At 37.5% G+C, this 25,620-nt stretch overlaps 1 protein-coding gene across 2 annotated transcripts in view; it reads right to left on the reverse strand.

Moving 5' to 3' along the window:
• The window catches only part of BCL2L11 (BCL2 like 11), a 345,403-nt gene that overhangs the window by 317,810 nt on the left and 1,973 nt on the right, over positions 1–25,620 (reverse strand). The window contains exons 1-2 of one of the 2 annotated variants that reach the window (XM_044057199.1): positions 25,473–25,560; positions 16,119–16,536 (exon numbers count right to left, since the gene is read on the reverse strand). In XM_044057199.1, coding sequence (XP_043913134.1) covers positions 16,119–16,515 — 397 coding nt within the window. In that variant the 5' untranslated portion in view covers positions 16,516–16,536; positions 25,473–25,560. Of the gene's footprint in view, positions 1–16,118; positions 16,537–25,472; positions 25,561–25,620 lie in introns of those variants that run through there. The other variant, XM_044057194.1, reaches the window with a different exon arrangement.

The following is a 25,620-nucleotide window of genomic DNA, read 5'->3' on the forward strand; positions in this document are numbered from 1 at the left end:
GACAAGGAAAAATTTCATTGAAAATAGTAACAAAACAGAAACAGTCAGGGGAAGGATGGTGGCAGCCATGATCTTACTTGAACACCAATGGTAATGATGAGCATGCTCATCGTAAGAATCAATGCTGCAGTATGAACCATAGAATTTGTAGTGAGAACTAAAGGAAAACTGCTGTGAGAAAGCTTGCCCATATCTTGGACAGGATGTCCAGCTTGTAGTACCTAAAGAGGTATATGGATGCTCATGTTGCTTTCTCAGAAAAAATGTATTTAGAAATTCTGAAAAGACTGCTGAACAGAAACTGCCTTGTGGAGTGAAGTCTAATATGGCATTGTAAAATTTTGTCTTGGTAGTCATAAGTGATGTAAAGCCCCCACCCCAAATACATGGGCAAGATTTGTTTATAAATATGTATTCTTTGTTTACCAGGCATGAAGCTGGTCATCCTGCCTTAAAACCCTTTTTGTTCTGTCCAAGTAAATCTTCTTTGTCTGGGAGCATCCAAAAGGCACAGCATTCCTCCTTCCTTGTTCTTTGGAAATGGGAAAAGCACCAAAATGATAAGGAAGTTGGACATACTGTGGTGGGAAATGGCCATTCCAAGGAATCCTCCAAAGGGCCTTAGATTCTTAAAGGAGGAATATAAAAGTTAAGCAGCAGTGATGCCTGTACACCCAATGCCTGAAAAAGCAGGCAGTGGAGTACCTGATGTGTAACTGGCCAGTGCTAGAAGCTCCACCTAACAGGCTGACATCTGTAATAGAAGAGGTGAAGCCCATGCTTCATCCAAGTCACATTCCACTTGATCAAGACCAGAGAAGCAGTACCAATGTTGTGCAGGCCATGGCCATATACAGTGGTGCTGGTTGCATCCACACTTTTCCCCACTACGGCAGGCTGTCTGTAAAAAAAAAAGGCAAAACGGGTACCCAGTACAGCAGCACTGGAGAGAAAGAAGCAACAGAAAACACTGCAAGAGACTCCTGGGCCTTTAGAAGTACAATTACAGGCTTGGCAGCCCTACAGGGGGGTCCAAACTATCACACAATGTATTCAAAGAAGGGCAGGATACAAGGGGAGGCTTGGGGAGGGGGGTGCAGGAGGAACCTGTACCTCGTGGGAGTCCCCTACTAAGAATTCAACTCGGATTCCACTATGATTATGGAAGGAACTCCAACAAATTTTGCAGGATGACCCACTAACTCTTTCACTATCATGTTTGGGTTAGAGGACTGTTGGAAACAACAGCAGATTGCATACAAAGAGATCTGAATAGCTTAGAACATCTATATAAGCCCTCATCTTTATCCTTCAAAAGCAACTCATGCTTTTTGTAGCCTAACTGAAATGGATCCAAACCAAACAGCAGTATGTTTATTGGTGCTTTCCCAAAAAGTAAATACACTTGTCAGCTGCCAGTATTTGATTGCTGAAGGCAGGTAGATATATAATACATCACAGGAAAAGTAAGGTAGGTACAGCAGCCTGCAAAGGTTTCAACTGTAAAGCAGTCCTAACACTTGCAACAAAAAATGTGTTGGGGCAAAATCCAAGTCAAAATGCAGACTCCAATAAATATGTATAAGCCTTAGTATCAACCTAGTTATCAAGACTTTTTTAAAAAATATGATGATTGACTGTCTAATTAATAGAGAGAGTTTATTCTGTATACATAACACAGAATGTGACAGAGAATTTGCTCTAACAGCAACTCTACATCTTCCAGTTTTAAATGCACACTCCCTAGTAATTTAAATAGAATCTGTAATCTCAATGTTTAGTAGTAACTGGAGCTCCTCATTCCTTAATGCCCGATAAGCTAGATACAACTTTCTTCCCATAAACCTATAACTGACAGAAAAAAAAACACCTAAAAGTTCCAATGTAGCTTGATATGGAAGATTTTTCAACCCAAAAATTATCTTTGTAAATTTTCTCTGTATTCCTTCCAAAAATAAATAAATCCGCTTTGGTACTGGAGTTACTGGAAATGGGTTTCTTCTTTTCAAATTCACTAATCTTAATCATGCATAAACAGACCTTCTAGTCAAAGTATGTTGGCTATATATATATATATATATATCCCAACAAAATTCACACCCTGAGGTAGGTTGTTCTTACAGTAACACTCAAGAGGGAATTTACGAATGAATGTTACGCAGCATGTACACCTTTGTGTATACACCACAGTAAGCTTTTGGTATTCAGCAATGACCCTAATACAGTGCTCTCTAGCACAAAGATGTGCAGCACTGGGTAGGGCTAGGTCAGTGGCCATGCTGAATGCTAATGACATAGTCCAGGGGAGATGCCTATGCAAATTAGCCATGTGGTCTCTCTCCCAGAACCGCCTTCAGGAAGGCATCTACACACCAAGCGATACAATGAAATTGCTCAGCCTTGTACATCAGCAGGACTGTTCCCACCATGTTCAGGTAGTAAACATGATCAAAAGGCCACATTCAGCTACCTAAAATGACCACATCTTGGGGATCCAGGGAGGCACTAGACACCAGGGATAACTTTGAAATTAAGTGCCACAATGGCACTGACTTCAGTATGGGGAAGGGGGGAGACTACACAGCAGGAATAACTCCACAGTTAAGTGCCTTAATGACTCCAATATCGGGATGGGAAGGAATAAGGGACACCAAGGATCACTGTACAGACAAGTGCCATAACAAAAGCACACACATCAGTAGGGGATCGGGGGTGGGACACTAGACTTGAGGGATTCTACAACTGTGCCATAAAGACACTTACAGCAGAACAGTGACTGGGGTGGGGAGCCACTAGCCACCAGGACAACTACAACTGTATCATAACAGCACTTAAACTGTTATGGGGATTGGGGGTGGAGGGGGAGATACTAGCCAGCAGGCATAGGTACAGGGATTGTGGTGTCTGTGTGATCTGTATATATATATATATATATATATATATATATATATATATATGTGTGTGTGTGTGTGTGTGTGTGTGTGTATATACACACACGCATATATATATATATATATATATATATATATATATATATATATATATAAATATATATATATATATAAATATATATATATATATATACATACACACACACACACACATACACTGCAGTAGTAAATTTGATTCAGAGACGTGCAAATTAGACAGTGAGGTCTTTCCTCATCACAGCTAACATGTCTCATCACATGATGGGATCAGAGCTTGCCCTAGGCCTATTAATGAATTCTCAGAACAGTATGCTATACTTTCTTGCTTAATCAATACATATAATGCAACGTATAATCAAAAAAATACAGCATGTCAAACTTCAACAACGGAACACAAAATTACCATAGTCATCACTGCAAAACTCTACAGGATTTAAACCATTGCCATCTGGAATGTATTCTGCAATGCCAGACACCTCTCACCCACAACCCCCTGTATAAATGAATAATACAGAAACATGCAGGGTGCTTTAGGAGATGTATTACACTTTAAGTACTTAGATTCTCTGGGTCATCATTTCAAACTAATAAAATCACATGTCCTGTGTAACCATCACCACAACCTGCAATCAACATCCTGAAAAAATTTAGAACCACATCTGCTAATGGTGCCCTCAACTGAAGCTCAAAGTACAAGATTTAAGTAGGTTTTGTAGCCAGTGCACCTTTAAATTAAGTTTAGGAACCTATTCAGACTACAACACAGTTCAAAACTGCACAGCATGGACAATTAGTAAATTGTATCTGTAAATGGGCAGCTATAAATAACTTGCACTTTGGAACTTAATAACGATGCACACAAAAGATAACTACCTAGTATAAACATTGGCATTGGCTTTTGTAATGCAACACAAAGACATGGACTACCGATAATGTCATGAAAAGTTACAGTTTCTTGTATTAGCAGTGTGCCAAACTGTAACCCTTTCTTTAAGTCATTAACTACACTGTACCTCTTATTAACTACGAATGTGCACATTTTTGTATTCAAAGTTCTTCCCTATAAACCAGTGTTCCAAGGTGATCTACCCTACTCAATAAAGTAAATAATCAAGCTTTAGATATACCAGTCATTAGAATGACTATAAAACAGAGCTCATGTGGGTGACTTTTTCCACATGCCAGAAATTAATTTACATATAGTAACATAATTAAACAAAACTAGCAATCTTTTTATGAAAATGTTGCATAAAAATCTCATGGAGCCTTGGCAAAAGTCTTCCAGGGAATACAACACGAGAAACCAGCTGGTTTGAAAAAGCAGATGATCAACAACCACCACTACAGAAGTTTGTAGTTGTTATAAAACATTTTAAAACAGACCTGATGCATTTTTTGACTTTATAAAAATCAGTGGGTTCTGACACAGGAAAAATATTTTCCACAGAAAGGAAAGAGTGCTGGTGAGAGTCCATTCATTCTCAAAACATTGAATTTGAAATTAAACCGGCAGAAAAACAACTTTTCTTAATTAAGAAAGAGGGTTATCCCAAGTCCCAGGAGTTCCCAAGTCCCAGTTCTAACATCCCTTATAGCACTTTGGCCTAAGCCACTTGCAATTTTTTTGGCAATGCCGCACAGCATAATTATGACCTCATAACTCCCAAGCAACAACAAAGTGTGGCCATTACAATTAAGTTTGCTTTACCCTTCAGGTTCAAACTACTCGATACTCCTAGATCACTGAGATCACCAAACTCACTTAAACTCTCTGCAGGAAGGAAAACTAAATAGCATGATGTGTTATACACACAAACAAATGTAGAACAGCTCTGAAAAACTCGTCAACCAAGTCAGAACTTCTCTACAGCCAGCACGTTCTTGCTTTTTATGGGAAATTATTAAAAATTAAGCCGTCAGTAAAGTGCAATACCGGCCATGATGTCTACATGACTTTGTCCAAAGTCATGTCCATACAAGGAATCCAATGACATTTGCTATTTTTAACATCAAATTATTTTTTGCTTTAATTTTGCATGTTAGTTTTGGAAGGTCAAGTTGGGAATTTTAAAATAAATTTGAAATTAAACAACTAAACATATAACCTTATTTTATATAAGCACAATCCCAAAAATACAAAAGCAAAACCACTTTTTACATAACCCTAACCACAACCCCACCCCAGCAACTACCCTGTGTGTCTAATAAAATGAAAAATTAGGCAGTTATTTTCAGTTTATTTGCCCTAAAGATACATGGAAGGTTTCATAGCTTGCTCACAACAGTAAAATAACACAGGGATAGGTTAAGGGAATGGTGAATGTTTTACTACTCAGAAACAATTTGACTGGAAAGATGGAAAATTGTGTAGTCTAAACAGCACCGCAAAAATTAGTAAAAATAAAAATAAGATTAATGGAAGCATACTGTGCATCTCTGAATTCATATCCATAGTTTACAGTGTAAACAAAACCAATACAGCTTTAAAGTGCAGTTGGACAAAAGATTTGTCACTGATAACATCCAGCTTTTAACGATGACACTAGCAGGACACACACTGTACCCCATTTAAATGTACGTTCCATAAGCATAATCCATTTTTGTATCTGATGCTTTTCTTCATGGAAATTTCGATAACAAATGCTTGTTGCAAATCTGCTGTCCTTTGCCAATTCTCATATGCCTCCAGTCTGCATGCTGTCACAAGGCCAAGGCTGGAGTCATGCCTATTGGAGATGCTGTGATGGACATTTATTTACTATTTATTTTATTTACATTTCTATACAGTAAACTCTTAGTTAACCAGAACTCAAGCAACCAGCAAAAAATGGAATTAATACAGTACAATTTTCACATGTTGTACTTTCTGCCCCCCGCAGAAACATACCTTACATTTTTAGAGTTTAGAGTTTTAAAAAGGAAGATATGAATACATTCCCCCTCTCCCTAACATGAGAACAAGCCAAACCAAACAAACAGTGTAAGGTACAGTATTAGTCAGGCCTATTTTTAATAGTAACTCTCAAGCAACCAGAAACTACAGTCATCCAGCATCTACCAATCCCCATGGGTGACGGTTAACTGAGAGTTTACTGTACCAAGAAAGTCCAACTTGGAATGGAACACATTTTCAGAGGGGGCCTGGGGAGAAACGATCCAGTGTAACAATAATACATGAAACAGTCATTTTGCGTTAATTTATGATAACTTGTACACTTTTCTCGTATTTATCTATTAAACAAAACAGAAGGATATAGAAGGAGAACAGCGGAATAAAAGTGAAACTACTTTCTAAAGAATGCTGCTGTTGTACGCATGAGTGTTAGAAAGTGTATTTCACGTAAGCATATTTAATTCCACTAGAGCAACAATAAGTGAATATAAGAATAGTTTACATCTGCATGCTGGATAAAATACATATCCTTTCTTATCATATATGTGCATATTAGGGAGCAGCTACTGCAAGCATGAGTCTAGCCAATTCACTCAAACTTTCCTGAAGAAAATCAATAGTCCTCCAAAGTTTATTTTACAAATGTGCACCATCTATGGTTTTGAAAAAATGCTTTCTAAACCTCTACTCTCCTTAAATGTGAATGTCCTCAGACCAGAATGGAAGAGAGCTTTCAATACAAGCACACTTGTTCAGATTAGCTTCATACAGTTAATACATGGCATAAGTTTTAATATTACTGTAATACAGAAATTCTGACTACAGAAAATGCAAATTACCACAGGCCTCAGATATATGACATAATTAACAGAAAGGAATATATTATACAAGAACATGTTGGTTGAAAAATGTAAAACGGCTGCAAAGAAGAAAGAGAAAACTTCTTGCACCTGAGTGATTCTTCAAAGCCTCTGCAGGAGTCAATACATGACATGAAATTCACTTTCAAGCTGCTTTCACTTGGTGAAAATACAACTGGAGGCTTTTTCAATCTTCTAGCTAAATGACTGTTCTAATTACCACATTACAAAGAACAGAAGAATAATCAAAGCAGAAAGAATATTAACACTACTAATATGAGCCACCATATCAACCTAAATCAAACCAGTTTTATAATGACCTATCAAAACAAGATCTTGAAATATGACATCATCTAGTTACTAAAATCCAGAAACTGAAGGTAGCTTAAGGACATCTATATTTGTCTATCTAGTTCAATTTCTCTACTGCAAAATTCAGAGATTCTGCTTAGCATGTAGTATGTAGCTCTGCATTCCTCTTACTGCACTGTGTATCAACCCTAGATGCTTATTTCAGGAATGTTTGGGCTTTAGTCCGCCCAGTTACTTGCACTTTCTCTGTAAACATAGTCTATTCTTGTATCTCATGCCTTTCTTCATGAACAAAGTCTTCCTTGTGTTACATTTTAAGTAATTCTACAAAACTCCTCACTCAAGTTCATGCATTTCTCTTTCCTAATGATATATATAGTTCTCCTTCTTCTCCAAGATTGTTAAAGATAATGTTCAACATGTTGAATCAAAACACTGTTTCTGCATAATGTTAAAAGTAATCAAATGGGGCAAAGATCTCATACAGAAAAACAGCGATGGAAAGATACTCATAGAAAGAATCTGTAGGCTGTGAAAGGGTCTAAATTATTTTATGCTGCCCCAAAACAAAAACTGGTTTGTTTATCTCGGTATGTCTCCTATGTGGAAGGTCATTCGCCCAAAGAAATTATGGAAACTACTCAATCAGATAAATAAAATAAATGCTAAGGGGTGTGATTTATTTATTTTTACTAATTTATCCTCTGTTGACTGGGCTAGTCTTACTAGGTGAGTAACCTCTTTTCAGAGGCCCTTTCCCCTACCCATTAAGAAAGTGCCTGTTCCATTCTCAGTGCAGTGGCAACTGGGAAAACAGCACTCATGGAGATCCAAGATGGCAGACAGCACAGAGGCGAATGCTGGTGCAGTGTTTGACACTCTACAAGATTCCGAGGAGGTATTTTAGCAGAATTTTTTGTTTCATCAGAAGCAAACATTCAAAACAATGATGAATGTGTTAGTACAACCCTCCAATCAGGAAGGCTGAGGGGTGGCATTTTGGGTGACTTGCTGTGGCAGAGCAAGCTGGAGAGTGGAAAAGATATTTCATGAGGTGAACGAATTTATGAACATTAGCAATGTCTACGACAACAGGGGATTATGGACTGGTGCATGGGACTGTCATTTTGTAATGAAAACGGAAAAAGAAAAAAATGTTCATATCCCTAGTATGATAAATGTAGAGGGTAACCGATGTATTCTAAAATACTGGGGATGACCAAAAACATGCTTTTTCCTATGAAAAAGATAATCATTTGATATGTAACTGTGATTATGATGCAAAAACAGTGTGAAATCAAATGTTATAAATGTAAAAAAATTGGGCATTTATGGATGGACTGTAATCTAGAGAAAAAGGAGGATGAAGGAGAAGATGATAAAAGTAAGAACAGTATACAATGAGAAGAAATAGTCTCAGTAAAAGATAAGAGGAAGTAGGGAAGCAAGATCAGGGTAAAAATAAAGATAATGATAAAGAGAAAAATAAAAAAGATAACATAGAAGAAGGTTCTGAACTAAACGATGAGGAAGATATGAACTGGAAAATAGTGAAAGGCAAAACAAATTCTGCTGGCAAAAGGGTAAGAGACAGAAAAAGAAAATTTAAAGGGATAAGTATAAAACAGAAGAAGAAAGGAAATTGATAATGCAAACGAGATAAATATACAATTTCTGGTAAGCTACAGCAGAAACATAATGACAACTTTAGACTGCTTTCAGTAAATGTAAATAGTACCAAAAATATAAGTAAAAGAATGGGAATCCTAAATTGGTGTAGTAAGTGTGATGTTTACCTAATGATATTGGAAGATGTAAGATTTTTGACACATGAAGACAGATTACAAACAAAGAAACTTTGGGGAGGAGATACAATATGGAACCTAGAAAAGGAACTATGTTCAGGCATCATTGTACTTTGTAGAAAGTCAGTAAAAATACTGAACATAACATTGGAAATGATGTGAAGGTTAACTACTGTAGATCTTGGATGGCACAATCAGCACTGTATGCTTATGTACAAGTAAAGAAAGGAAAAACTGTTTCATAAAATTTTGGAGTATGTAGTAATTAATATGAATATAATATTAACAGGAGATTTTATCTGGGATTTGAGAGGAAAAAAGGAAATGGTGTTAAGAAAATGTTTAAAGTTATAAAATGTGACAATTTAAAGATTTGGAATAATAATTTGTGGACATATAGACGAGTTATTTATAAGATAGAAATACATTACATCACAGTGTTTAAGTATAGCTAAGGGAGAGGCACTTGAAACAGGCTTTTCAGATCAGTCATCCATGTTGACAGAAATACAAGATAATAAATATCAGACTGGGAAAAGGAATAAAAAGAATAAATGAGGAATTATTAGACAAAAATGAAAAAATTAAATATGTGTTTATGGAAAGATCACATTTCCAGTATAATATCTTATAACAACCGGTCTGAGTGGTAGCTAGGTTTGTAAGAAAAATAAAAAATCCCCCCCACCCAGGAATGGCAGTCAGATGTAAGAAACGTTGAAAAAATTAAACTATAAAACAATGTATACCGTTGACTTAAAGGATTTGGAAAGGAATGGTATAATATGTCACAGAACAAAGAATTTATAAAAAGAATCAAGGGAAAAATTAAAGTATTATTATTTAAGCAAAGATATTATTTTTCAAGATAAAAACAAGAGGTATCAGCTTATGTGCTTACCGAATACTAGTATAACGAGAGAAATGAAAGATGACAAAGGAGAGATAAGAAGATCTCAGGAACAAATTATGAATATCATAATAAGTTAAGTAAAGAAAATGTTTCAAAATAGAAAGTACAAAAAATAATGGCATGTTAAAAACTGACAGAACAAGAAAATAAGGAATTGGAAAATGAGATATCCTTAGATAAATTAGATAAGGTCAGTTTCAGGATCAGATGGAATAGGATACCAATTTTATAAGAATTTTAAGGATTGGCAGAAAAAAAATACTTCTTAAAAGTTATGAATAGGTGATCCTCTTAGGCTACACAGCCGTGTCAGTAATTGAGCTACCTGGTGTGAGAACAGAACCCACAGCTTTCTGTAGCAAAGGTGAGCTATTTGTTGGAGCACTGACACAGTTACTGGAATTGGAACATCAGTGTTAGTCTGTGTTTATTAAAGGTTATGCATAAAGACTTATGCAGTGGTATATTTAAGTATGTATGGAAAAGGGAAGATAAACATAAAATTGAAAATTGCAGACCTACAGTATTAAACAATACAGATGATACACGTTTTACAGAAATAACTCTGAAGAGAATGGAAAGTAAAACAAAAAGTATTATGGAAGATAGCATACATACTTTAAAGGGAAAAGGATGTCATGAATTATTATTCATAGTAAGAGAAAGTGTGGATGATATCATCATCATTTCAGTGTCATCCGTCCTGTTTATAATACATTACAATAAAGCTTCTGATACAGTACATAAACTTTTTTGGACAATTATGGAAGAGTATAACATTAGTAAGAAAATTAAGAACGTATGTTATTCTGCGCGTAATAAAAAAATAAGAATTTTAGTGAATGGATGGTTAAGCAAAGAAATAGATACAAACAATGGCATACATTAGGTATGTCCTTTGACAAGTATATTATTTGCATTAGTTAAGAATGTATAAGTCAGACATGCTAATTATATTAGTAATGAAGAGAGAAAAAAATCCAGTCATTTATTTATGCAGATGATATTATATTGATTATGAGAAACAAAGTCAGGATGAAAGAAGTTATATATTATCTATATCAATGATTAAATACAATAGGCATGACTTGAAAGAAAAAAAAAGACTGAGTGATACAGGAAAGATAGGAGGAGTATATTTCTCGATGAAAGAAAATCACTGTGTCAGGAATAAGATTTGGTGGTTAAAAATGTCAGTGAGGAACAATGGAATAGGATACTAAATGAAATAATGAGCTTTGTTGTTTTTGGAAAATGGACTGCGGTGGTGGTGCTGCGGTAGCGTTGTCGCCTCACAGTTAGACGTTGCACGTTCGATTCTCAGAGCGTCTTCTGTGTGTCGACATGCATGAAGGGGCGTTCCTTCGTTGAAGGTTGTGCATTAGGCCCGGCAAGCCAGCACGTAAAAATATACTGCCAATCATTAGCGGACCGGAGTTCCGCTGTGGCGACCCCTAACCAGGAAAAGCCGAAAGACAGTTGTTTTTTGGAAAACATATGGGCTAATGTTTAATACAAAGGTCTATTTGATTAACTCAATTATATTGGGAAAGATTGTATATTTAGGTAGTGCCTATATGTTGCCAATAATCTATGAAAAAGAAACACTGGGTGTATTTTTTTCTTATATAAGGGGTTCAAGACCAAATCCAGTGAAGAGAAGAGTCTTCCACATGGGCAAGGAAGATAGAGATTTAGGATTAATAAAACCAACTGTTTATGATGCCTCTTTGAATCTGTATAAGGTTTTGTTCTGGATAAATGATAAAAGTGAAAAGTTATCAAATTTACTAAAATACAAATATTAGCAGCATTGGGATATGTTAAAAAATCAAAAGTGGAAAAACATGTTTAAATGACGTAATGAGATGTTAAAGAAAAAAAATTATGGAAAATAAAAATTAATGAAATAGAAAATATGATACAGTATTACTACAGATGTGTGCCACTTAATGCCTTTCCACATAACACCTGACCGCATTCATGTCTATACTGTACAAGTGGATGTAAATGCAATTGGCCATTGTGCAGACAGACATTAAGTGAAGCCTTGCTGATTCCTCACCTCACAATATCCATACTTGCTTCCTTTTTTCTGTTGCATTTAATTACATAAACCCTCACTCTGTTAGGCTACCTTCACTTACTCTTCTAATCTCGGTTCATGGGTTCATAGGTTAGTACTAGGCTAACTGCCCTTGTGAGCCATTACAAGCCTAGCCAATCATCCCCTGTGAGACTCAAACCCTGCACTATGTGTTTGTAAGGCAAACACCTTAACCAGTAGGCCACCCTCCCTCTGGACTATTGTTAAATGAGATTTTTCTCTTCACTCCTCATTCAGGTCTCCAGTTTTTCTACTTCCTACTCCCGTATGACACCTCTATTTTCTTTCTGCTCTATCTTCTAACTCTGTGTTTCTCCTGATTCATAACGTGTGCTTTCTATTAGGTCTTGCTCATATGTAGGCATTAAAATGTAGCTGTCACCCATCCCACCTCATGCACGCTACATAAGAAACGTCTGTTGTTCTACATGGTTCATAAGTGTGTCCTAGGCTAATGGCCCTGGAGTCTTTATAAGCCTAGCCCATAGAAGTGCTCTGGCATTGTGCTGCCCATCAATCTATCAAGTAGAGCCACTGGAGTGATCCCTGGGGTGAACTTTCTACTTCCCATCAACTTATCAAGATTTCTCTTGAAGAGGGCTAGTGAGCTGCTCTGCTTGACATGTATGGGAAGTCTATTCCAGAGCATGGGCAGTCTCTGGTTTATGAACCTGTCCCTCCAGCATGTTCTGTTGATTGTGGTAATGAGGTTGAGGTCTCTGGAGCGTGTGGTGTGGAGGGATTAGGATCTCTTTAGATGTAGCATTTCTAACAGAGCTGGGTCAGACATGGCTTTGTTATTTTAAGCAAACATCGCCTCTTAGTAGACAATAAGAGATGAGATTAGCTAGAGTTTTTTTAGTCTGTCCATGTAGAACATGTATTTAAGGCCTAGGATCCTCTTCGTGAGGTACTTTTGTGACCTCTCCATCTGATGCAGGTGTCTAGTGAGGTACACGCCAAATGGGGCATTATACTCTATGACTAGTCTAATGAGGGAAGAGTAGAGAGATATGAGGACCTCTTTCTTCCTGGATGCAAAATCCTTGGTAATGAGATGTGCCACATAGAAAGACTCTCTAACCACAGTGGCAATGTGGTGGTCAAAGGAGAGGTTGCTGTCAACCTGTGTCCCCAAATCTGTTATAACACCTTCAGTGTTCAGTGGGCTCCCATTGATGTAGTAATTAGTGGGAACTGATTTTTCCCCAAAGGGGATGATGACAAATTTTTTGGTATTAAGCTTAAGGCCATGGTTTCACCACCAGTCACTGGTCTCAGTGAGGCCTTTCTGTAGGATGTCTGCATCACTTGGGGAGATAATAATGGCTCCCAGCTTGCAGTCATCTGCAGATTTGGTCAGCCAGAGTCCCTCCGTATTGGCCTGGACTTCTAACAAGTAGATGGCAAACAGTAGAGGACCCAGGACTGATCTCTGTGGAACTCCACTCGTGACTGGTCGGCAGTCTGACTTGGAGTCCGCTACTTTCACACTGTGTGTTCTATCTGTGAGTCAATTCACAGCCCACATAATGATACAGGGGTTGATGCCTATTTTGGTGAGTTTATCAATAATTCCTGAGTGAGTAATGGTATCATACTCCTTGGCCACATCATAGTAGGCTGTATGAACTGCCTTACCTTCATCCACCGCTCTGGTGACTGACTCAAAGAAGTCAATCAGGTTGAGTATGCATGATCTACCTTTCACAAAACCAAATTGCGTGGGATCTAGAGTTTGGAAATTCCCTATATCCTTGTTAATTAGGTCCATGATGATGCGCTCCACGGCCTTACATTTACTTGTCAGGCTAATGGGGGCGATAATTTCCAGGTTATGTAGTCGCTCCTCCTTTATGAAGAGGGATGACTGTAGCAGTGCATCATTCGGTAGGGACAATGCCTGAGGTGAGGCTGTGAGTGAACAGAGCACACAGACATGGTGCCAGTTCACTTTATAATTCATGTAGAACACAGCCAGGGATATTGTAGGGTCCCATGGAAGCTGTATTCTTGGCCTTAGACAATGCAGCCTTATCCTGTGCTGCAGTAATGCAGGGTGCCTGGCATTCTTCTGGTATTGAGATTGTTCCTTTGAAAGGGGTAAAGTTGGCACTGCATCTGTCGGCTGGTATGTTGGCAATATCTGTTGGCTCAGTACAGAAAGCACCATTGTGTAGTAACTCAGAGCAAATCTGGGTATTGCCATGGAGATTCTTGACATAACTAAAGAAGGCTTTGTGGTTGTTTTTAGTCTCTGCCGCAATTCTGCCTTCATAGCTGGCTTTGGAGGTTTTGATGCGGGAACTCAACTTTTTGTTGAGACTAATATGGGAATTTTTCCTGTCTTGGGACTTCACCTTTTTCTGCAACAGTTTCTTCCTTCTCTTGTAGAGTTTATTAATGGCAGGGGACAACCAGACTGGCTTTCTTTTTTTGGAGGAGAGCATCTTGGCTCTGTTGGGTATGGCTAGTTCCATGCATTTATGTACGTATCCGTACAGTGCATTGGTGTGTGATTCGGCAGTCATGCATCTATTTTCCATTGGCATGGGTACCGTGAAGTTAGCCACCTCTGTTTTTAGGAGTCCAAAGTCAGCTTTGGAGAAGTTTTAGTTTTTCATGGTGAATACCTTTGGGGGGGGGGGGGTTTCCATGGTAATTAGTTTGTGGCCGTCTCTAACCAGGGATAAATTGTCTACTGGTGTAGAGCAACGGTTGCCCATGTTAGTAATAACCATGTCAAGGATGTTGCATCCTCTAGTGGGGGTAAGACTGAGCTGGTCCAGGGCACTTGAACTGATGAATTCCAGGAAGTGCTGGGCCAGTGCATTGGTGCTTGAGTAGTTTTCCCAGTTGATGGAGGATGTGAATACCTTCCTTTTTTTGTTGTTGCTATCGTGTGTTCTAGACTGACTGTTGTAGTCTATATTTTGATTTACATGGACATATTTACTGGAATGTAGTGTTTTCCAATATGTTGCAGTACTTATAACCATTATATTGTTATCTTTTACATACATTATGCAACAATGGAAAACTTTGTAGTTGTCACACACATTTATCACTGTTGTAATTAGCATCTATGTACCCTTGTTTATATTTAAATGTCTACATTGCACTTAACAAATAGTATCTGACAAACCTTAGGAAAGAAAACAGACACTATAACATCAATAGAAAGCATGTCTGTCAAACAAATATGTTTACAAACCTTTGTGATTTTCTGCTCTGCGGTCCAAACGGCCCAGTTTCAAAAAGGCCATTTTTATTATGTATGATATAACCCACGTGCGTAAAATCTGGCATTAGTTTAATAAGATAACATTGCATCTATGTCACTTCCAAATTACATGAAATAGGACCTAGTGCCTACCTCAGACGCCATCTTTGTAGAACTAGATAATTGTTTCATCACCCACCTCTCGTGCAAACCTTCTGGGATAAGCTCAGGCTCTGATTTTCTTAGCAACCAGCCCAAAAACAACCTCACTGACACTTTAAAGTAAAATAATAAAAATGAGCAATAATCTAATTATAAATCAAACAAGACATCTTTCTACTAATGACCTAATCTGGTTTAACTTCTTCTCAGTATATAAACAGGTTAATAAACAACAAAAATGTAAGTCACAGCCCTTCTTCATTATTAAAGAAGGCAAACTAATCAAAAACAATCACCAAAAATTAAATAAGCATTTGCTGTTCATGTTCTTCTCAGATAATTCAACTTCTTTAAGTAGGTCAGTATACTGAAAATTCTTACAAGCACTACATGTCAAATAAGTCAAAGAGGTATAATCCTACTTGTTGTTGTACTGACTTTAGATGTAATAAAATCTATACAGTTATGATTCAAGACTGTACCCACTGAAAAAGTCAAAAAGAAAGCAACTTATTAATTTTAAAGTTGCACAATGACTATACAGGAATCTTACAACATACTAATACTATCTGGTGTGTATATTATGACAGATCTTCTCAGAATATGGCCTAAAATGTGCAAAAAAGAAAATAAATATATCAAACAGAGATCACCTACTTCCATTAGTTACACAAGGTAACACACACAAGAAGAACCATTTAAACCAGTTGTCTCTGCTTCATTACCCACAACAGCAACACTCATTTGTTGCATTCTGATCTTGATTTTGTCAATACAAAAAAGTCTAGGAAGCAATGAACCACTACTCGAAAAAACATGCTGTTTTACTTAAAAGTGCTTTCCAGTGTATTAACCATTAGTGGCTAGCAGCTACATGCACCAATAAGAACAAAAGATACAAGTGTGGTCTTACCATCTGCTTGAAATACCTGGTACTGAGCCTGAGAGATGACAAGGCTAGATGGGGTTGGAGCCTGCGTTGTTTTGTCAGCATCCACTGTGGCAATACTGGATTCTAAGTCTACAAAGAAATATCCACTAGATACTAATGAGGTCCTTCTCATACAGTTGAAGAGTGGGGATCTGGTGGCAAATGTACTGGGGCTTGGGGGTAATGACAGTTCTCCCTTAAAGCTGCTGGGCACAGTATTATCCCCCTCACCATCACGGTCACCACCGGACTGGGTCGAAATGAAGTCAGGAGCCCCTGATCTAAAACTTGCAGGTCGACTTGATCTTTGAGTGGACTGCAACTGTCCACCTTCTCTTCTACCACATTCAGAATTTACATCTGATGGTGGCCTTGCCATTTGGTCTCTGTTTTGAGTCTTCTGTAGAGCAAACAAAGTTTATATTAGAAATGTGGGCAGATGAATCTGCAAGGAGAGTAAAGTATCCTGTCAAGGAAAGTCAGTTGTTACAATCTGAGAAGATTTTAACTAAATCTCTTCAAAGTATAATACTAACACTTACTAAGAATTAAAATCTAAAGAAACTCGGCTTCTATTCTCTACTAATATGCCTCCCTTTGAAAGATGTGCTGTACTTTTTCTGCAAGAATAATCTCTGTGACAACTAGCCAGAAAAATTAATACCTGAAGAAACTCACATCACAATAGGTTTCATTTAATGACAATTTCATTGCATGCAAATCAAGAAAAGTGCTAAGCAAAAATATCTATCTGGTCTCAAATTATACTCAGCTGATGATTACACAGATGTAGATGCAGGCCTAAACAAGCAGTTTACATCCAAGTTTGTGGAAGCATTATAAAAGTTCAAATGGTAAAATGATGACTACAGTGTAAACAAATGCAGACAGTTGTACTTTTAAATAAACTGATCACCTCATTCATCTTGTACAGTGAAGCATTTATTTTGTCAAAATTGCCCTACATGCAGGAAACTGAAAACTGTGCAAATCTTTCTGCATATGTGTAATGTTTTAATAAACGTCGTAAATACAACCATTCTGGTGGCATACAGAGATTAAGCCATGACTACAGCCTAGCCCATTTTGATTAATGGCTCAAGTAACAGACGGATCTTCAGGGAGGGATGGGGCATGCCCATCCAGGAGTGGTGCACAGTCATGTGGGTGTCCTTGCAATGATCCCTGAAGAGGGGAGTTGCCCTTGGATGATTCCAAAATGGATGCAAGGGACAGACAAGACAGTAGGTCACAACAACAAAAAAAAACCCATGCCTCTCATGAAAGCAGTTGTCAGTAAGATCCAAAATGATGCCCTTAAGTTCCATGCCGACTCCATCTTGAAAAGGTTGGCATTAGTCAAGGGGACGAAAATGGACAGGCTAACAGACCCAGTGATGGATGAGGGCATTGTGGTAAAGACCTAAAAGAAAGAAGCAAGAGGGGGGGGGACAAAAACAGGTAATAAAGGAATCCATTTAAGTAACGTGCGTACTAAGTGCTGAGAAAAGCAACATATGAAACTTACGGTGAAAACAAACTAAAATGTTTCTGCATGTTACACTTTTTGATGTTTCCAGTGAAGTTTCACTATAATTATCACTTTAAGACTTCAGATTTAAATATCGCTGCATTATCCTTGAATATCTCCTAAAAAATAAATGCTACTTACACAAACCAGAGAGCACCAGACACTTAGACAAAACTTACAGCAAATGCCTCCTTTCCAGACTACGGTCAATACACAGAGGAAAAATATCTACTGGCTTTACAAATTTCAAATGCTCCAAGGCTGGTCAAGTGGAAAACTTTCAGGAAACACAAAGACAGACATCCTTGATAAGAAAGGCTTAACTGCATTTAAACATCAATGTGGACTACAAATGCTTAGGAAGTGGAAATGCAGTATGCAAAATCAGTGAAGTGCACAACAATGTGAAATGATACGAATAATAATACGAAATATATACCTGATTTCAAATACAGTAATACTAAATGGAGAAAGATGAAGTGGCTGAAACCAAGTAGTCCCATTAACACTTGCACAGCTCATGTGAGTAGTATCAAAACAAACAAAAGAAAAATAATTAAAAAAAAAAACAGTGAAATGCTTCTTAACACTTTTCTCAAAGGTTACAGTACAATCTAAAGCCAGCAGTTTAGCAACTGTTTGCTTGAATTTTACATTCCAGTACTGCACATTGCACCCAACTGCTGCATGCTACACATTCACTTACAAAGGCAAACTACTACTGTACTGGGGGTGGGGTGGAGGTCTTGATACAGGAATAGTAAACCAAACTCAACATAATACAGAAATACACAAAATAAGCATTCAGCATTACCATTTCCAACAGAGTAGCACATCACAATGCTGCTACTGTATACTTTGGCTATTACTACAACAGTGGTATACAGCACATCAATACAAAGCTATGGTTAGCACTGCCACCTCACAGCATTTGGTGGTTCTTGGCTTGGATGTTTTCAGTACAATCTGAACGTCATCCTGTTGTCCATGTGAATTTTTGTTGGGTGCTCTAATTTCTGTCTACATCCCAAGACTAGCCATGGTGAACTGGGAATCCTCCAAACTGCCCAGATGTGTGTGTGTCTAAGGAGGAGTCAACAGGTGCAAGTGTGTCTGAAATGGAAGTGGGGTGGGGCATGATAGAATGGCATACCTTCCAGAATTCCACTCACTGAATGATGGGAAAGGCTCTGGCTACCCTGCAACCTTTTGTCTGGTTAAATAAAGCAATCACAGATACACACATACCTACATATATACCAGTCTACTTACAGTTAACTAAATAAACATGTAATTTCATCATCTTCCCCTTACATGTATTCATACTCGTTTTATTTTATACTGTGTACATTTGAGCTTTTGTTTTTTTTTTTCCATCTCTTACTACAGTGGTGGCTCAGTGAATTTTATTACATGTGCTCATTTTAGCTATATGTTTAACTGTCTATTCAGTTTATAAACAACCAGCCACTGCAGTTGAAATATGGAAGCCAAAGCACCTGTGCATGCATGCTTCAATGTTATTCCTGATGAGATAGCTAAACAGAAGGCCTGTAGGCAGGGAGCAGAAGAGATTACTGAACAAGACTTGGAAAATTTGTTAACAAAAAGATAATGCTGTTCTTTTTAACAGACTAACAGAACACTTTTTTCCTGTTAGGTTTTGCTACTTAGCAATGAAAAGAACATGGCTGCTCTTTACTATTCCTCTTTAACTGGTTTCATTGTTGTGATGTAAGTCAAATGAAAGAGTTCTCTGTCAATTAACTGTGGCTTAGGCATAAATAACTTCACGGCTAACTTTAAGTGAACCATAAATGCCTACTTTGTATGCTTTTAATCACATCCCTGTGTAATTCTCTTTAATTTAGGAGACATGTATGCTGTTTCAATTTTTATAAAGAGTGCACCATTTTGGGGTAAGTTTGTCTTGTGCTGAAAAAAAAAAACAAACAAATGTAGCTACAGGGAGGCACACTATAATCACATTTCGAAAACCCAGTTCTTATTACTCACTGCCTGCTAGAGATACAGCATAATAAAAAATCTATTTTTCCTGGCCACTTAAACATTCAGTGAGATTTCACCGCTAAGCAAGTCTAGCTACGTGTCACAGTATTTCTGTGATGCTTACACAGTGCAATACATATAGCATCTTAAATATGCATTAACAAGCATTTACAATATTTGTAAGTACAGATTAATACTAGTTGCTTCAACACTTCATGCCTGCTTCAAGTTTTTAATGAACTGATTTGTGATGCTGCCAGTTTTCACTGATGATTTGATATTTATTTTAAAGTTCATGCAACAAGTAGGCTATAGCTGTAATAACATTTTCACATTTTTTTAAGCTAAAGAAGTGTTTGCATCTGAAAAATGCTAGATTGCACAAACTTATTTTGGGTATAAACACTCTTTCTTTAAAAACATAGCATCAGCAAGAGTGGATCAAAGCATATAGTATAATATAATTAATTAACATAAAACTTACAGCTAATTGAAAAAGAATTATGAGAAAATATACAGCTTCTAACTAAGCACCCCCCCGTTCATAAAAAAAAAAAAAAAAAAACGGTACTAACGTATTATCACAACCACATTTTCATGCTGCGATAATTGACATAAAATTGAAGAACGGACATTTGGTCTTACCTTGTAAGGTCTGTCATATGTGTTTTACAAGAAAGTTCAAACATTTTTAAGGTGTGATGTAAGGCTGGGTTGTAAACAGAGGGCATGGTAAAGCAGTCACCATTTTAAACATTTTTAAGGTGTGATGTAAGGCTGGGTTGTAAACAGAGGGCTTGGTAAAGCAGTCACCATTTTAAACATTTTAAGGTGTGATGTAAGGCTGGGTTGTAAACAGAGGGCTTGGTAAAGCAGTCACCATTTTAAACATTTTTAAGGTGTGATGTAAGGCTGGGTTGTAAACAGAGGGTTTGGTAAAGCAGTCACCATTTTAAACATTTTTAAGGTAAGGTGTGATGTAAGGCTGGGTTGTAAACAGAGGGCTTGGTAAAGCAGTCACCATTTTAAATGTTTTTAAGGTGTGATGTAAGGCTGGGTTGTAAACAGAGGGCTTGGTAAAGCAGTCATCATTTTAAACGTTTTTAAGGTGTGATGTAAGGCTGGGCTGTAAACAGAGGGCTTGGTAAAGCAGTCACCATTTTAAACGTTTTTAAGGTGTGATGTAAGGCTGGGTTGTAAACAGAGGGCTTGGTAAAGCAGTCACCATTTTAAACATTTTTAAGGTGTGATGTAAGGCTGGGTTGTAAACAGAGGATTTGGTAAAGCAGTCCATTTTAGGTGTGAAGGCTGGGTTGTAAACAGAGGGCTTGGTAAAGCAGTCACCATTTTAAACATTTTTAAGGTGTGATGTAAGGCTGGGTTGTAAACAGAGGGTTTGGTAAAGCAGTCACTATTTTAAACATTTTTAAGGTGTGATGTAAGGCTGGGTTGTAAACAGAGGGCTTGGTAAAGCAGTCACCATTTTAAGATGTGATGTAAGGCTGGGTTGTAAACAGAGGGCTTGGTAAAGCAGTCACCATTTTCTTCCGCCGCTTCTTCACCGACTCTGCTGTGGCTTGACTGGAGAAACTAGCTGCTGTGTCTGTGCCCTTTTACGTGCATCAGAAGAATGTCTGATGGGAAGCAAAGACAATCAAGGGAGACTTTTTTTTAAGTAGAAAACAACAGTACTGCAAAATCTTTTGCATCTGTTAACTTTCTTTCATTCCCCCAATGCTAGCCTCACTTTATGGATCAATTATATTAGAGAGGTTAATCAGATGTTTAAATGATTTTGCAGTACTGCTGCTGCTTTCTACTTGAAAAGCCCCTTGATTGTCTTTGCTTCCCATCAGACGTCTAATCCTCCAACGGATTAGCTAGCCAAAAATTGCAAGAAACATTTGAAAACCCATACTCGTTTTACAAAAAAAAAAAAAAAAAAAAAATCCACCAAGATAGTGTTTAACAGTTTACTACCCTTCCCGATCACTTTGTAAGGAGTCAGACGGGGTATACTGCTTTGGCTTTTTGTTTCTTGATGCTTTCTGTTGTCTGGGCAAAGGCTGAGAAAAAGAAACGTGGAACGTATTTTAAGTGTGGAATGGGGGAACTTGCTTAACTGACATCTTGAGACACTGGCAGTAAATGGGGAAACTTATTATTTCAAACCTTATTTTCTTTTCATCCGAAGTGAGATAACTTCCTAAAAACAAGAACACATTAAAGAAAACATGCATCTAAGGTTTTCTCATACTTAATCAGTCCCAGTTGACACAAGGGAAAGCAACCACCATTCGCTTGAAAATGTGGTTGCGATAATACTTAAGTACCAAAAAAACTTTAGAAACTTTAAATTCTACACAGTTCTCACCCAGTGAGACACAATCAGAGGAAGCATACGGAAAAAGTCCCAGGATACCCAGAAGATATCCCAACTCAACATATAACTTATTCAAGATGTATTAGCTGAACCTAGTGTCATATACTCCAGCTCTCCACAAACTCCCAACATCCTCATTTTGCAACCATCGTAACAATTTGTTAACAAATTTCTGGTGAAAGTCTCACTAATCCCCATTCCCTCTAGTTAGTCCCCTCATTAGTTGCATGCTACACCTAAAGAAATCCCAATCCCTCTGAGCTACATGCACTAGGGACCCTAAACCTTGTCACCACAATAAACAGGATATGCTAGAGGTATAGATTCCTGTCCCAGAGACTTCCCATACTCTGGAACAGGCTACCCATCTATATCAAGCAAAGTTCTTCATTAGCACTGTTCAAGAAAAATCTTGACGAGTGGATGGGAAATAGGAAATACACCCCAGTGATCACTTCTGTGTCTCTGCTCGACAGTGGCACAGGAAAATAACTTTCTTGTGTGGCGTAAGTCAGGGAACCTTGATAGCCAGGCTTATGTAGGCCCTTGGGCCGATAGCCTAGTACCTACCTATGAACCTAAGTTGGCTTGCTAAACCATCAGTAATTATAATTCTTGAACAGTTAGAGCCTTTGATGTAGCAACTACTTTAACTACTAGCAACACTAACTTGAGCAACCCTTACCCAGGTATGGCCATTTCCCAAGGCCAGTATCTCAGCAAACCTAATTCAGGGGTTAAATGATGCAGTACAGTATGGGGGAGGGGGTACTGCACCCGAGTTTGGACAAGACAGCAAACCAAAGTCTTGTTTGCCTGAGTTGGTGGTATCACAGGTAGATGTAAAAAAAGTCCAAGGCACTTATCAAAAATGTGGATGGACTTTACAAAATTATCAAAATGTAATTAAATTCAAACAAAAAAATAAAAAATAATATTTATTTAGATAATCAAACTGAATAGTAAAATATCAAAACATTGCTACATGCCTTTAGTAAGCCATCTCTTCCCCCACCCCAGCCTTTCATCCAAATCCACATTTCAGTTTACCTTTTTACATGCATTCATCCCATTTTTTTCATAGACAATTACAAGATTATATACCCTTGCAGGCCATTTTAAGCCTAGCCAGTTTCCCTCAAAGATGAGAATCAAACCCTGTACCTTATGTAAACATTATATCAGACAATGAGGTTGTTCTGTAATAACTTGTTGCATATTTCCAACAAAATTTTCCCAATACAAGCATACATTTTCTTATTCATTGAACCAATCACCTGCTCTTTCAAGTTGCAATAACCACAGAAAATAATCTCATAAAAAATAGAAAAACCTATCCAGGCTAGAGTTTTCACTGTGTGATTCCTGAAAATCTCCTGTAACAGAGTGTTTTCGGTTAAATTGCTACACTTCAGAAACACATGATTTGTTACCCATTATTCCGCATAAACTGCTTCACTTGCTTTCAAACCTGGCACAGCACTTGTATTCTTTCACTACAATTATCTATTAGAAAAAGGAAAACTGAATGCCCCATCTGTGGGGCAAAGTGTTGGCTTCTTATGGTGTAATCATACCTCTCAACTGTCCAGATTTTTGCCTCATATTTTGGTCTGTCCCTCATAAAACTTGTGTTTTTCTAGCAAATCACTGAGAATTGAAGTCACTAAATAATGATGTGTATTTGAGTTTCAGACTTATCATCATTCATTAAATGCACACTAACACAAATCTTGTTATTCTAGCAACATTCTAAGTTTATAACAGCAATATTTAAAATATGTCCCTACTTTGGGGTCTGTGTCCCCTCATTAGTCCAGGCTTAGACCAGATTTTTTGTGCTAAGAGGTTAAGAGGTATGTCATGAATTAAAGGGTTTACACCTGTCTACATCAAACCTATCAACTGCTATGCATAGCTTCCAACCAGTCAGGGTCAAATCCAAAAATAATCAGGGACATTTTAAAATATTAGTCGTATTAACGTGAAACATCGACAGACCAAGAGAATGTGAATTAATATAAGGTTTCTGAAGTAAAAGAAGTCTAAAACTCCAATTATTGTTAATATTATCTAAAAATCACCAATTTTGGTAGGGATTAAGAGGGTGAGAGCAACATTCTGAGTAAAAATCAGGGACAGTTGAGAGATAAGATAATTCACACAAATAGCCGTTATTTTTTACTCAACATATCTTGCTTCTCCAAGCTTTAAAAACTATCTTATAACCTTACTTATAAAGACAGACTTGTGCAAGAATGACATTATTAAATTAAATACATTTACTGGGCCTAACATGTAAATGACCTTCTATTCCAATAAAAGAAGGTACCTGTTGCTATGACCAGCGCTATGACTTTCGACGTTCAGGGGTTGAACGGTATGGCCTACACCCATGAACTTCACCAAACCAGTCTTTAATTGGCAGTTAACTCATAATACACGCCAGTCCTTGTTGTTACAAACTGGTTGTCCGCATTAGGAATAAGCACATTACTCACAAGTATACGAGTTGTCCAAAATCTGAACTGCGGCATTCGGGTTTTAAAATTTTAGCAGATAAACATGTAAGTCGTTATAAGCAAAAAATATTAGGTGAAGGCATCGTAATAAATGCACTTCAAAGAAAATCTGCTTGATGCAGTTTGAACTTCGCTCAATAATACTAATTTATGCTTTACAAAGAAGCAGGTTCCAGATAGAAAGACCGATAAATGACAGGATTAGCTTCTGTGCCGGAATGACAGGATAACTACTACGGTATGAACGCTTTACTTTTGGCACTGCTCCCTCTGCTCAAGCCCCATTGTTCCTAAAAACTGCTGATCCTAGCAAGTCTGGATTCACTTGGCAGACGCAACTAGTAGTAAAGTGCGTCACAATAGTGAACTACTAACTTACAAGCTGCTCCTTTTCCATCGCCTAACAACTTCTAAATAAAGCACGATGAATGACAACGCGGTAAAACGGTGCTTCATCTATGACTGCAGCGAAAACCCAAAACCACAATTTTGCTTACTGTTTAAATATTTATACTCGCTAATCTCTTCCTTGAATACTTGAAGAAAATCAAACTTTACCAGTGACACTTTGAGGAAATACGTGAGCAAATCAAACACCAATCACAAAAAAAAACAGTTTTAATAAAAATGTGCAAACATTCTAAAATCAAGAATCTACATCTCAAAAGTCAAAGCCTCGTAGGCACAATAAAGTGAGTTATTTTGGTGCACTTATTTGTCTGACCCGTATTAAATGCTAAGGTTCCTACTTTTCTTAAGGAAAGTTTAACAGCGTATTCTATTACACCAAACTGATCTGAATGTTTTTTTTTGGTACAGTCCACAGTTACACAGACCGTTGTTTTATACTTGGACCACTTGTTACATTCGGAAACAATAAAAACACTTACATTCCCGAGCCTTGCACGAGAAACCTACAACCCCAACAACACTCCGCAAGTGCGCGCCTCCCCACCCCAGGATTGACTTGTTGACTTTTTTATTTTATTATTTTACTTATTTATTTATTTTGTATTTTTTTTCTTCTGTCAATCCCGC

This window comes from Protopterus annectens, chromosome 1.part2 (genome assembly GCF_019279795.1).
Source record: "Protopterus annectens isolate FY-2018-M chromosome 1.part2, PAN1.0, whole genome shotgun sequence".
NCBI classification, from domain to species: Eukaryota; Metazoa; Chordata; order Ceratodontiformes; family Protopteridae; genus Protopterus; species Protopterus annectens.